The sequence below is a fragment of the Pristis pectinata genome, chromosome 3 (genome assembly GCF_009764475.1).
Source record: "Pristis pectinata isolate sPriPec2 chromosome 3, sPriPec2.1.pri, whole genome shotgun sequence".
In the NCBI taxonomy this organism is placed as follows: Eukaryota; Metazoa; Chordata; class Chondrichthyes; order Rhinopristiformes; family Pristidae; genus Pristis; species Pristis pectinata.
The window spans coordinates 123966450-123981112 of NC_067407.1; the positions used below are offsets into that span (position 1 = coordinate 123966450).

Sequence of the window (14663 nt, forward strand, 5' to 3'; positions counted from 1 at the left end):
AGAAGCTGGCAAGTTATAAGTGGAAGGGCTGAAGATGAAGGAATGTGATAGGAGAGGACAGTGGAGCATGGAATAAAGGGAGGGAAGTGGGGAAGGGAACAGGACCCAACTGCCTCATTTTCCCCAAAGATATCCAATCCCTGTACACTTCTATCCCCCATCAGGCAGGCCTAAGGGCTCTCCACTTCTTTCTGGATAAGAGACCCAACCAGTTCCCCTCCACCACCACCCTCCTCCTGTCTGGCAGAACTGGTACTTACCCTCAACCTCTTTCAGTTCCTCCCACTTTCTCCAAACCAAAAGGTGTAGCTATGGGCACTCACGTGGCCCCCCAGTTATGATTACTTTTTCTTTGGCTATGTGGAGCAATCCATGCCCCCAAACCTACCCTGGCACCACTCCCCAATCCTCTCTCCACTACATCGACGACCACATTGGTGCTGCTTCTTGCACCCGTGCAGAACTCAATTTCATCAACTTCACTACCAACTTCCACCCTGCCCTCAAACTCACTTTGTCCATCTGACACCTCGCTCCTCTTTCTTGATCTCTCATAAGGCATGCTCTGCATTCCAGGCAGCATCCTTGTAAATCTCCTCTGCACCCTCTATGGCTTCCACATCTTTCCTGTAGTGAGGCAACCAGAACTGAGCACAATACTCCAAGTGGGGTCTGACCAGGGACCTATATAGCTGCAACAATACTTCACGGTTCCCAAATTCAATTCCCCGATTGATGAAGGACAATATACCATATGCCTTCTTAACCACAGAGTCAACCTGCGCAGCCGCTTTGAGCGTCCTATGGACTCGGACCCCAAGATCCCTCTGATCCTCCACACTGCCAAGAATCCTACCAGTAATACTATATTCCACCAACATATTTGACCTACCAAAATGAACCACTTCACGCTTCTAGGTTTAACTGCATCCGCCACTTCTCAGCCCAACTCTGCATCCTATCTATATCCCTCTGTAAACCTCTGACAGCCCTCCAAACTATCCACAACACCCAACCTTCCTGTCATCCGCAAACTTACTAACCCACCCGTCCACTTCCTCATCCAGGTCGTTTATAAAAATCACAGAGTAAGGGTCCCAGTACAGATCCCTGAGGTACACCACTGGTCATCGACCTCCACTCAGAATACGACCCTTCAACAACCACTCTGCCTTTTGCGGGCCAGCCAGTTCTGGATCCACACTGCAATGTCCCCTTGGATCCCATATCTCCTCACCTTCTCCATAAGCCTCGCATGGGGCACCTTATCAAATGCCTTGCTGAAATCCATATACACTACATCTACTGCTCTCCCTTCATCGATGTGCTCAGTCACATCCTCAAAAAATTCAATCAGGCTCGTAAGACAAAGCCATGCTGACTATTCCTAATCATATTATACCTCTCCAAATATTCAGAAATCCTGCCTCTCAGGATCTTCTCCATCAGCTTACCAACCACTGAGGTAAGACTCACCCGTCTATAATTCCCTGGGCTATCCCTACTCCCCTTCTCGAATAAGGGAACAACATCCGCAACCCTCCAATCTTCCGGAACCTCTCCCGTCTCCATCGACGATGCAAAGATCATCGTCAGAGGCTCCACAATCTCCTCCCTCACCTCCCTGGGGTACATCTCATCCGGTCCCGGCAACTTACCTAACTTGATGCTTTCCAAAAGTTTCAGCACCACTTCTTTTCTCATATCTATATGCTCAAGCTTTTCAGCCAGCTGCAAGTCCCCACTATAATCCCCCAGATCTTTATCTGTGGTGAACACTAACGTAAAGTATTCATTAAGTACCTCCACTGTTTCTTCCGGATCCATACACACTTTCCCAGTGCTGCACTCGATGGGCCCTATCCTTTCGCAGCTCATCCTCTTACTCTTCACATACTTCTACGCCTTGGGGTTTTCCTTAATCCTGCCTACTGAGGCCTTCTCACGTCCACTTCTGGCTCTCCTAACCTCTTTCTTAAGTTCCTTCCTTTTAGCCTTGTACTCCTCCAGATCTCTAACATTACCTAGCTCTCTGTACCTTTTGTATGCTTTGCTTTTCCTTTCGACTAGAGTTATTATAGCCTTCGTACACCACGGTTCCTGTATCCTATCATGACTCCCCTATCTCATCAGAACATGTCTATGCAGAGCTCCACACAAATACCCCCTGAATATTTGCCACATATCTTCCGTACTTTTTTCAGAGAACATCTATTCCCAATTTAATATTCCAATTTCCTGCCTGAGAGCCTCAATTCCCTTTACTCCAAGTAAACACATTTCTAGCCTGTCTGTTCCTATCCCTCTCCAGTTCTAACGTAAAGGAGATAGAATTATGATCACTATCACCAAAATGTTCACCCACTGAGAGATCTGACACCTGACCAGGTTCATTTCCCAATATCAAATCAAGCACAGCCTCTCCTCTTGTAGGTCTATCTACGTACTGTGTCAAGAACCCTTCCTGAACACACCTAACAAACTCCACCCCATCTAAACCCCTCACTGTCTAGAGATGCCAATTGATGTTTCAGAAATTAAAATCCCCCATCACAACAACTGTTATTCTCACACCTTTCTAGGATCTGCTTCCCTATCTGCTCCTCAATAACCCTGTCACTATTGGGCGGCCTATAAAAAACACCCAGCACAGTTACCGACCCCTTCCTGTTCCTAACCTCCACCCACAGAGACTCCATAGACAATCCCTCCACAATGTCCACTTTTTCCGCAGCCGTGACACACTCTGATCAACAGTGCCACTCCCCCACCTCTTTTGCCTCCCTCCCTGTCCTTCCCGAAACATCTAAAACCCAGCACTTGAATCAACCATTCCAGCCCCGGAGCCACCCAAGTCTCCATAATGGCCACCACATCATAGCTCCAAGTATCGATCCAAGCTCCAAGCTCATCCGCCTTGTTCACAACACTCTTTGCGTTAAAATAGACACATCTCAAGCCTGTCTGAACACTTCAGCCCTTCATCACTTCCACCCATCGCCTCCCAGCTTCTAACGTCATACCTGCCCTCATCTGCCTCTCACCCCCCTCACCTGGATCCACCCATCTGCCTGCTCTTGCTTCACCCCTTCCCACCACCACCTTATACTGGCCATTTATTTCTTACCAGGCCAGATGAAGGGTCTTGACCCAAAATGTTGACTGTCCATTTCCCTCCACAGATGCTGCCCGACACTCTGAGTTCCTTCAGATTCCAGCATCTGCAGTCTCCTTTCTTGAAGGGCTGACTAAAGTGCCCCAGTTAGTTAATGCTGGCAGGCCAAGCCAAACAGGGGAGCACAACCAAATGTAATCACACATGAAGGCTGCAGGATTATCATCCAGCAAAAGGCTGCTTAAGAGCAATGTGGAGGGGGATCCTCAGTCAACTTCACCATCGGTCACTTCCAAGCATAGGGATCAATGGCACTACTCAGCCAATCTCAACTAGCTGAGAGATCAGGGGCTATTGCGCACCAAGCTAATAGAGTATAAGCTATGAACTGATGAGAGATCATGGACCAGAGGGCCGTGACTTGGGAGCAGGACTCTCGGTCTCTAGTGCCTAGCTGAAGTAGTGACAATGGATCCAGGGTCAGTCGTGTGTTTTCTGCCAGATGTGGGAGATGCTTACAGCTGCAGCTCCTTACAGACAGTTTTAGGGAAGTGGAGCTGCAGCTGGATGACCTTCAGCTGCTAAGGGAGAATGAGGTGACAGATAAAAGCTACAGGGAGGTAGCCACACCCAAGTTGCAGGAGACAGGTAGCTGGTTGACCGTCAGGAGAGGGGAAGGGAATAGGCAGATCATGCAGAGTACTTGCGGCCACTCCCCTCAATAACAGATATATCGCTTCGGTATTGCTGGTGGGGGGAGGGTGGGGTGTGGAGAAAGACCTACCGGGGGAAACTGGAACTAAGTCTGGCTCTGTAGCTCAGAAGGGAAGGGGGGGGGGGGAAAGAGGAGAGTGATAGGGGACTCTATAGTTAGGGGAGCAGACAGGAGATTCTGTGGACATGAAAGAGACTCCCAGATGGTATGTTGCCCTCGGGTACCAGGGTCAGGGACATCTCACATCAGGTCCACAGCATTCTGAAGGGGGAGGATGAGCAGCCAGAAGTCACGATACACATTGGTACCAATGACATAAGTAGTAAAAAGGATGAGACCCTGAAAAGTGAATATGGGGAACTAGGTAGGAAGCTGAAAAGCAGGACTGAGGGTAGTAATCTCTGGATTGCCACATACCAGTGAGGGCAAGATAATTGATTTGGTGGATGAATGTGTGGCTGAGGAATTGGTGCAGGGTTTCAGATTTGTGCATCTCTTCCAGGGAAGGCATGCCTGTAACAAAAGGGATGTGTTACACCTGAACTGGAGGGGGACCAATATCCTTGTGGGCAGGTTTGCTAGAGCTGTTGGGGAGGGTTTAAAACTAGTTTGGCAGGGGAATGAGAACCCAAGTAATAGGTCAGGTTGGGGCAGTTGGTGTAGATTGATGCAGCGTGTCGAGAGATGAGGAAGGATAGGCACTTAATTGGGCAAAATTGCAGTCAGTTGAATGGGTTGAAGTGTGTCTATTTTAAGTATCAGGAACAAGAGTGATGAATTTAGAGAATGGATCAGTACATGGATCTATGGTATTACGGCCATTACAGAGACTTGGCCGTCACAAGGGCAGGAATAGCTGCTGGATATTCCGTGGTTTAGATGTTTCAAGAGGGACAGGGACAGAGGTAAAGGAGGTGGGGGAGTGGCTTTGCTAATCAGGGATAGTATCACAGCTGCAGAAAGGGAAGACGTCCTGGAGGGATCGTTTACCAAGTCAGTGTGGGTGGAGGTCAGAAACAGGAAGGGAGCGATCACCATTGGAAGGACTCTACAGATCCCCCATTCGCAACAGAGACACAGGTCAGTGACCAGTGGTGTTCCAGAGGAATCTGTTCTGGGACCCCTGCTCATTGTGATTATTATAAATGACTTGGATGAGGAAGTGGAAGGGTGGATTAGCAAGTTTGCAGATGACAAAGGTTGGTAATGTTGTGGATAGCGTAGAAGGTTGTTGAGGGTTAGATTGATACGATGCAAAGCTGGGCTGAGAAGTGGCAGGTGGAAGTCCAACCCAAAAAAGCGAGAAGTAATTCACCTTGGAAGGTCAAATTTGAAGGCAGAATACAGGGTTAACAGCAGGATTCTTAGCTGTGTGGAGAAACAGAGGGATCTTGGGGTCCAAGTCCATTGATCCCTCAAAGTTGCCGCGCAGGTCAATATGGTTGTTAAGGCACATGGCACGTTGGCCTTCATTAGTCAGGGGATTGAGTTCAAGAGCTGTAAGGTAAATGTTGCAGCTCTACAGAACCCTGGTTATACCACACTTACAAATATGGTGTTGATTTCTGGTCATCTCACTATAGGAAGGATGTGGAAGCTTTAGAAAGGGTGCAGAGGAGATTTACCAGGACGCTACTAGGATTGGAGAGCATGTCTTATGAGGATAGGTTGAGCAAGCTAGGGCTTCCCTTTGGTGAAAAGGAGTATGAGGGGTGAACTGAGGTATACAAGATGCATAGATCAAGTGGACAGCCAGATACTTTTCCCTCCCCAGGGTGGAAATGGCTAACACAAGAGGACATAATTTTAAGGTGATTGGAGGAAAGTACTGGAATGATAGAGGCATGTTGTTTCTTTTTGTAAAAAAAAAGAAACAAAAAAGGGTGGTGGGTGCGTGGAACATGCTGTCAGGGTGCTAGAGGCAGATACATTAGGGACATTTAGGAGACTTAGATAGCCACATGGATGTTAGAAGAATGGAGGTTTATGTGGGAGGGAATGGTTAGATTGATCTCAGTAGGATAAAAGGTCAGCACAACATCATAACCTGAAGGGCCAATACCGTGCTGTAACGTTCTATGAAGCAGTTTCTCTCTAAAGATGCTCCCTGACTTGTTGATCATTTCCAGCATTTTGTTTTCACATTTATCAAGTATTTTGTTAAAAAGGCAACAAAAATGCATTAAAAACTCATAACAGGTACAGGTTACACAGGGGTACATTTCTTCCACACGGACATAACCTATGATCATCCATTAAAATCTATTTAAAAATTACAGCATTTTGTAAGATTTGAACCAACACAAAACAGCTTTTAAAATCCTTGTGCTGTCATACGTGGCTTGCTGACAAAGACCACATTTGACCCTTTGCCTTGGAGAATGCTGTGACTAAAAAAGTCAAATGGCAGAAAGAGCAGAGCTTAGCAAAATTCATCTGATGCTTCTGACAGAGACTAGCAGCCTGTCAAAGTTCATTAACTTGCCTGATCTGTCTGACTTCCAAGTAATAGGAAGTATTTTTGCTGCACCACCACCACCACTACTACTATCTTCGATTTGACAATATTCCAAACCCAGAGGTTATACCTTCACCATTTCCTTGCGCACCATTAACCCCAATATAAACTATTCACATGCAAGCCCGGGCAATGAATAATGCCCAGTTCAGATCATACATGTGCTCAGTTTTTAAAGTGTCTTCACTTGAATGCTAAAGGACCATGTAAACCTTCAGTGCCTCAAGTAGAACTTGCAACATTAACAACCTGCTCAATAACATCCAGCAGGTTCCATTCAATTCCAGATCTCACTACAGCCTTGGTCCAACACGGAGCAAGTAGTTGGGTTTCAGAGGCAAGGCGAGAATGACTGCCCTGGACATCGTGGAAGCACGGTACCTAGTGTGGCAATGCACTCCCTTCGTTGGAGCAAACCATTCACCAAGGCTGTGGTGGCTGTTAGTCATCCTTGTTCTAGACCCACTCTTCCACTGCTTCATTAACGTGTTCAACCACCACGTGCAAGTTCCCTTCCCAATCATACAGCACCCAAAATTGAGAATAGAACACCATTACCTTACCATTGCTCCATCTAAAACCTGATCCATGGTGCCATTGGGCAAGATGCAAGTACATTCACCAAAAGAACTGCTGCAGCTCAAGAGGATAATTAGGAATGTGTAATAAAAATCGCTGGCCTTCGAGATCTCCATAAATTAAAAAAAAATCAGACTGCAATACATCAGCATGGCAGTCAAGTTACTAAACTACTATCAGGAAGTGTGGGGTATTTATCCAGAGACATTAGCTCCAGACCTACCACTATAACTTGAAAAGTCAACATCAAGCAATTATGAAGAACCTGGAAATGTCACCTTTACCATGACACCAACCCCCTCCATCCTTTGATGGTCATCTGGTTCACTAATGTCCTTTGAGGGAGTAAACCTAAACATCCTTCCCCATCTGGCTGCCAGACCCAGTGTGGCTCACTCGAGTGTCCTACCAAATGGCTTAAAGTGACTCAGTCATTCTGTTCACAGGTAGTTGGGTATGGGCAATAAATGCTTGCAACGCCAACATCTGGTCAACAATTAAATAATACACTACCTTACAGGGTTAACAGCAATTTTTCTCTTCAATCCACAAGCAATGTTATGATTTTGATACTCTGCCACCCCAGCTGAGATCTGTTCATTCAGTATCCAAGTAGAAAACTAAACATGTCTATTTGCTTTGTTCATTGAAATTTCACTTTTCATTCCTTTTATGGTGATGACCGACTTAATAACAAGATTGAGACTATTCCTCTTGCTTAAATGACAGCTTGAGTTTCTGACATTTTATACATCACATTCCTACTTGGTGATATTTTAAAAGATTATTCAATCAGCCCCAAAGACATTGTTTTTTTTTGTTAGTAACTATTACACTTCTAAAGTAGGCTGGGTTCCTGCAATGAATCAGTCTACCCACCACACACATTCCCAAAAATCTACGCAACAAGCAATCCCCTGATTAAGATTAACCTCTAGATGTGGAAAAAGTGCCAAAAATCTGGTTTCCAGGCTGGATTCTAAATTCAGTCCCAATCAAGCCAGTTTGTGTTGAATTATGGCAACAGAGCTATACTTCTATCCAATCTGTAGTTTCATTCTGAAAATTCTCAGTGTCAATAGATTGAATGTACAGCAGGCAACCAATTAATCTGGTCAAACTCCAATGCTTTACTTCCACTGTGTGAGAGAGAATGACAATATCATCATTTTCTTCAATGAAGATGCAAGCCAGGCTCATTTTTCTTGGTAACCCGACACAAGGACCCCAACCCTTAGATGTGGAGGGAGCACGAAATATAATGTGGCACTCCACTAATTTACTCTCTAGTTTTTTTTTTCTAGCTCAGACTTCAACTCATCTCTCATGGGATGGGCAACTTCACGAAGGGTGTTTGGACCAACTGAAATGAAACCCAGACAATCTACTCACCGCTTCAATTCTTGTGCCATTGAGGGAAATTAAAATGAACCCCCTCCTCCATCACAGCATATATTTAGTCTTGACCAGACAAATCTGGGGCACACAAGCATAACAATGAACTACTTGCATTTCTGTATCCAGGCCAATACTGTCATTGGCCTTGCAAGGCTGTTGTGTTGCAAGCTTTTGTTGCAACTTTAAACTCAGTTCTCAGAGCAAGGAAAAACTCAACACATACAGCTTCCCAAGAAGCTGAGGCAAAAAGGTTGAGAGGTCTGCAAGGAGCAGAGTATAGGAGAGCCAAGTGTAGGAGATTATTGCCCGAAATGAAGAGGTTTTTCACCAAATCTTCAATTAGCATTAGAGACAAACCCAAGGCAAGAAATTCTCCCTTCAGAAAAGATCTGCACAGCTCAGACCTGCAGCAGCATTACAGATGCAGACAACTTAGAGTTCATAGAGAGGACTGGTTAGTCCAAATGACAAGCCATCTGACATTCTGAGCAAATATAGCTGCAGGGGTTGTTACAAGATGACAAATTGAGCTAACTCACAAAAAGGATATATTTAATTTTAAATTCGTTTTCAGGACATGAGCATCACTGGCAAGACCAGCATTTAAATCGGCTGTCCCTAACTGCCCTCGAAGTGGTGGTAGCAGTGAACTGCACGGCTGTAGCAGTGCAAGTGGTCATTGGACTGGAAGCTTTGGGATTTAGACCCTGCAATGGAAGGAACAATACATACGTTTCCACGTCAGAATGGTGTTTGATTTGGAGGAGACCAATCATCTTTCTAATGTCAGTAATTGTGCACCATTTCACAGAGCACAAACTAAAGCCATATACTGCCAGCAGAAGACTGATTAAGTGGTGGGTGAGATTTAAGCAAGCAGCCCGCTATACTTCAGATGAGCATCGTTAGAGCTCCACTCATACAAGCAATTAAGTATTTCTGACTTGCATCCTGAAGATGCAGGAGTGGGGAGTCCGGATACAATTTGCTCACTCTCACCTCCAGCATGTGATCTGCTCTTGCAGCCAAGTTTCTGGTCAATAACTCCCCAGGATTTAAGGTCATGGCTTGGTAGTTGGACATTGTCTGGCACTTGTAGCATAAAATGTTACTCGCTAGGAGTTATGAATGGAATTGAACACTGTGTAATCAGTTAACATCCCTAATGATCAACTTGGGATGGAAGTTTGTTGATAAAGGAGTTGTAGTTCAGCCTAGCACTCTGCCCTAAGGAACTCTTGTAGTCACAGCCCGCAATTGGGATATTGACCTCCTTTGTATGAGATATGACTGCAGCATTAGGAGCATTTTCCTCATTAATGCCCATTGACTGTTTTACTAGGGTAGCTTGATGCCACATTTGGTCAAATGTTGCCTTGATGTCAAGAGTCATTCTCACCCAACTACTGCAACACAGTTCTTTGGTCCATGCCTGGCTCGTGATCAAATGTCAGCTATGACCCAGGCCCAAGGTTCTGGTGAAGTGTGGAACTGGGTCCTGGCAAAACCCAAAGCAAGCACCGGTGAGCATGTTATTAGTAAACATCATTTGAAAGTACTGTCAGCACCACTTCCATCATTTAGGTCGCAGGAAATTTTAGTGATTACAGGTTTTTCTAAATCACCCCTCTTTCCATTAGATGGAAATATAGTAACATATTGGGGGGGGGGGGTGGGAGGGGGAAGAAACTTGTAAAAACAGCTACCCAAACCTGCCCATTCACAGAGGCCTTCAAGACTTCTCAATCTGACACATCTCCAGAAACCCCATTTGGGCATAAACCCAGCACCTACTAGAGAACCCTTGAGCAAAGTTTGGAGAAGATACACCTTGACAAACACCTTGTACCCAAGTCAATGGGGTTTCATCCTGGAGAGAACAGGCCAGCCATGGCTGATGTGATTAACCCATGCACAAGTTGTACATAAAAGCTTGGCTCCTATGTGACTGTGGAAAACTGATCAAACAAGGCACAACATAACACCCTGCCCCTATCAGAAGTTGCAGAATAACATCATGGAGTTAAGTTTCCTATTGGACAGGTTAAGTGATCTAAAATTGGAAGTGCCATAGCAGTTTCAGCTCCTAAAGTCACAAGAATGATGGGACCATACTGGGCAAGTCCATGAACACGACCTTGTTATTCTTATTTTGCACTATTTTTGTAACTTATTGTAATTTTTAATGTCTTGCACTGTACTGCTGCCACAAAACAAATTTCACGACATATGTCAATGATAATAAACCTGATTCTGATTGCATGTGTCTGTGACTGGTGAATGTTGGTGTGTTGACTTGGAAAACAGGCTTCAGGTTCACCCCCAATCTACGCTCACGCACTTACCAGTGAAGATCTCGGGGTAGCCGCTCTCGGGTAAGGAAGGTCTCCTGGCCGGTCCCAGAGGTAGAATTTCGGGAGGTCCCGAGCGGTGCAGCGTGTCCACAGAACCCGCTTTCTTGACACCGGCTCCCTTCGGCCGCCTCAGCTCCTCGGTCCAGTCAGCCGAACGGCTGAAAGTTCTCCTCCCACCGGGGCACCTCTCCACTCTGACCCGCTCTTTGCTCCACTTCTGCTCGGCCGGCCGCCGCCTCCTCGGACACAGGGGGCTCTGCGAGGGCGAAGCCGAGGGGGAATTACCGGGGGAGCTCAGCTGCCGGGTGGTAGTCCTAACGAAGATGGCATTGACCGGCGGGTACGGCCGGGCGGCCGCCGGCTTGTGCGAGCGGGGAGAGCCCGGTCTGCCCTCGTTAACGCGGTGGGCGCTGCATTTCACCGCTGCATCGCTGAACACCTCGGAATCGTAGCCCGGCTGACTGCACGCTGGTCCCTGGTCGGGATCACTCTCACCGAGAGTCCGGTCAGCCTCTGCCGGCTGGAGAACCTTTGCAGGAGGAGTTGGCGGCGCTGGAGGACACTCAGACCCGTTCTGGGTGATTGACAGGTCGCCCACTGGACCACCGCCGGCTTCTGTGGGACCCTCCTGCGTCCCCGCGGGAAGCTGCCCTTCGTCAGCCTGGAGACGTTCTGCATTTTCCTCGGGCGGCCGGGCTTCGGGTGCAGTCTCACCCTGTTGATGGAAGCTGGGCTGCGGGGCAAGGTTGCCCGGTTGCCCGGTGCCGGGCTGCGGGGTAAGGGGCCGCCCCTTGCAACCTGCGGCTACCTCGGCTTGCGAGAGGCCGCCCTCGGCTTCCTTCCCCAGCCACTGCAGCTGGATGGCGTGCTGGATGTCGGAGAGCAGGTCCTCCTGCTCGGTGGCCGAGTGGAAGCTGTAGATGTCGGTATCGGATCCCGAGCTGAGCCGCTGGCCGGCGGGCGGCTCGGGAGCAGCGGGCAGGCTGTCGCTGGTGATGTCCAGCGGCTCGGCTTCGGTATCCGTCAGCCCTCCCTCGTCCGCCGAAATGCTAATGTCTGGGGTCTTTGTAACGGAGTGAACGCTGTCCAGCTCCTCGATATGCAGGGCCCGGCTCTCCGATACATCATCCTTGGACCCGTTTTTACCCCGGGACGGCTGTTTTCTCTTCCTGATGGAGAAAACCGAACGGGAAGACTCGGATTTCTTCTTCCTGTGGCTCTCGTTTCCCTTGCCGTGTTTTGCGTGCGTTTTCTTGCCTCCCGAGCTTCTCTTTGTACCGTCAGCATCCTTGAGCCTGGAGTCGTCCGGGCATTCCTGGCCGTCTCCTCCCGTCTTTTTCAGCTTCCCGTCCTGGTTCCCCATGTTGCCGAAGAGCCAGAAGCTCCTGCCCCTCAAGCCATGACCCCCGTGGCGGAGAGGGGTCGGTGCCGAGCCGTTAGCCGAGACAGCACCTCCCGGGCATGCGGGAGAAGCGCTCGCACGCTCGTTGCCGCCGCTTCTCTCATCTGCTGTTGCAGTCTTTTTGCATAATGTGGTCCCCTCCTGTGGGACATGCTCAGTGCAGATCCTGCATGATCCACCATCCAGCAAGCCGGCGGCTTTCTCCACGCAAGGCAAGAAGCACTTCTCGGTGATGCTGTCGGCCAACCTCTCGACGGTATGAATGGCTTTCATGGTGGGGTCGGCGTTCCCTTTGAAGGGGAAACAATCCATGGGACGAGGTCAGATGCACAGGGAGGATCCCAGACTCCCAGCTGGAGCTCTGAAACACTTCAATTGTTCTCCTGGAAAAAGAAAAAGGAGGGGGAAAAAATAAGGAGGATTAATTGCACACTGCAGAATTAGTTTAAAAATAGAAAATAAAAATGTAATGCATCTGTAGCTCCTGTTCCCATAGAAACAAATTGCAGCCCATAAGGATACACGATTCCCCAGGGAGATCAAAAAACAGACTGCCGAGACACCCCCCACGCACACAAAAACAAAACAAATCAATGGATCACAAGCATCCCTGCAAACTGATTGGTGTTCATCATTTTCCTTACACTCATTGACACCAAATCTGACATTGGACCAATGCTTCATCTTTGGCAGTACATTTGCAACTGGTGTTTGAGACTTTCCACTTGCAATTAACCGCACAGAAAGATACCCACTTGGGTTTTAGTGCAGGGTTACGCCAAGGTACAGCAGGAAGCAAAGTCAGTACATTAAAAAGCTTTCAGATCAAAATCCATTAACGAGGCAGTAAATAGTTGGGTTAAACCAGCTATCGATATAGATCTCGGTGTAGAAGCGATGACATGTGGGGATGTTTCCAATAACTACAGCTATTGAGAGCGGGGAGAGAGAGGAGGAAAAACAGAACAACGAATCGGTAAATTCCACCATGAACTGTGTCCTCGTTTGCCTCCCGACTCAATAATTTGACTCGGAGGGTATTACAGATTAAAATTTACCAGTATTCCATAGTCTAGTGCAAGAACAAATTCAACGCACAAAACTATACAAATGATCATTTAAAAAATATCGCAAAAGCTTGGGAGACTGGAACGAAGCAGGTTTATATACACATTGTGCCAGAAAAATGGGAAAGGAGCTGAAATTAAGTGCCTCACCCTTCACGTTACTTCCTCTGAAATACTGAACCGTTTATCTCAAGCGCCTCATTTAAAAAGAGTCCAGTTTGCATGACTCTTTAAAAACAAAAGGATCTCAAACGGGAGGAAAAGTGAAATTTGAGGATGGAAGGAAAAGATATTTACACACGGATTATTGAATATTGAGGCATTCAAACGAATTGTGGATACAGGGCTTTTTCGTCCACATTCCAAACTCACCATTTTCACCCCCTCCAAACAAAAAAAAAGCCCCAGATGTTCTGCTAGTTCAATGCAGGCTGGGAGCAGAGCTGACACATCTGGCTGTTGGCTGCAGGAAAGTTTTTTCAGCTTTGCAACCCTTTTGACTGAAGCAAATATTCCACTGAAAATCAGAACAAGCAAACCAGAGGTTATAATCCAAATCGCAATTACTCTGCAACAGTGGAAGTGGGTAGGGGGTGCTTTCAGTATTCCAGAAATGGTGACAGTGGGAGAACACAAAGGATCCGGCTTGACCACATATGGTTTAATAGCTGGAGCTAGTTTCACTCGAGGATGGCATTTCAGAGGAAGCATCAGAATACAGCTTGCATCCATATGACCAAGATCGAAAGCCAGTGCCTTCAACAGAAGAGGAAATAGTTTCAAATTTAAATTAAAAATGCCAGATTTCTTCTTGCAGAAGATTTTAAACAGATTAATTGCTGTTTATTAAAGCTCTGGCTTAACTATTTACAGATATAAAATTGGAGTAAATTTGGCACCATTCCCACAGCTCTGATACAACTGAAGTACATATCTTAAAAATCCAGCCTAATCACAGATACAAGCCAACACTCCCAACCGGTACACATCCCAGATTCAGTTAGGTTGCAGGCCTGGATAATAACAAAACCCAGCGCCTTGCCTCTTACAAGTGCATAGAGGAAGTGTACCAATAGAAGTTGAACAGCTGAACTGAATCACAATGAATTGAAAATATTACAAATCTCAAGGCTTTAGATAATATGACTTGGACTCCAGTTAAAATATTTACACAATATAAGAAGCCATTTTATGGACAAAAGTGCACAGATACTTAAATCAGACATGCACTGTTCAAGGGTTAAATATATCAATCATGTACTTAACTAAGGCTTTACCAAGATTTACTTGAAACTTGATCATATCTCACCAAAGAGGGAAGTTGCTTGCCCTCATGTGTCAAGTGGCATGCTTGGGTGGGACAGGTGTCTCTGGACCTAATGGGGAGACGTTAGTTTTGTTACCAGCTGTAAATGAATGAGAGAATGCTGCCTGCTGGTTGGTATTACTTCCACACATTCAATTCTCATGGTGGGGTTGGTAGTTATTTTGAAGAGGGGAAAATCCATCAGATGT

At 46.7% G+C, this 14663-nt stretch overlaps 1 protein-coding gene across 1 annotated transcript in view; it reads right to left on the reverse strand.

The window, feature by feature from the left end:
• Nucleotides 1-12166, reverse strand: part of fmn2b (formin 2b) — a 370539-nt gene extending 358373 nt beyond the window's left edge. Inside the window, 1 exon segment of the mRNA XM_052012981.1 lies at nt 10671-12166. Coding sequence (XP_051868941.1) covers nt 10671-12042 — 1372 coding nt within the window. The 5' untranslated portion in view covers nt 12043-12166.
• Nucleotides 12167-14663: the final 2497 nt, after the last annotated feature.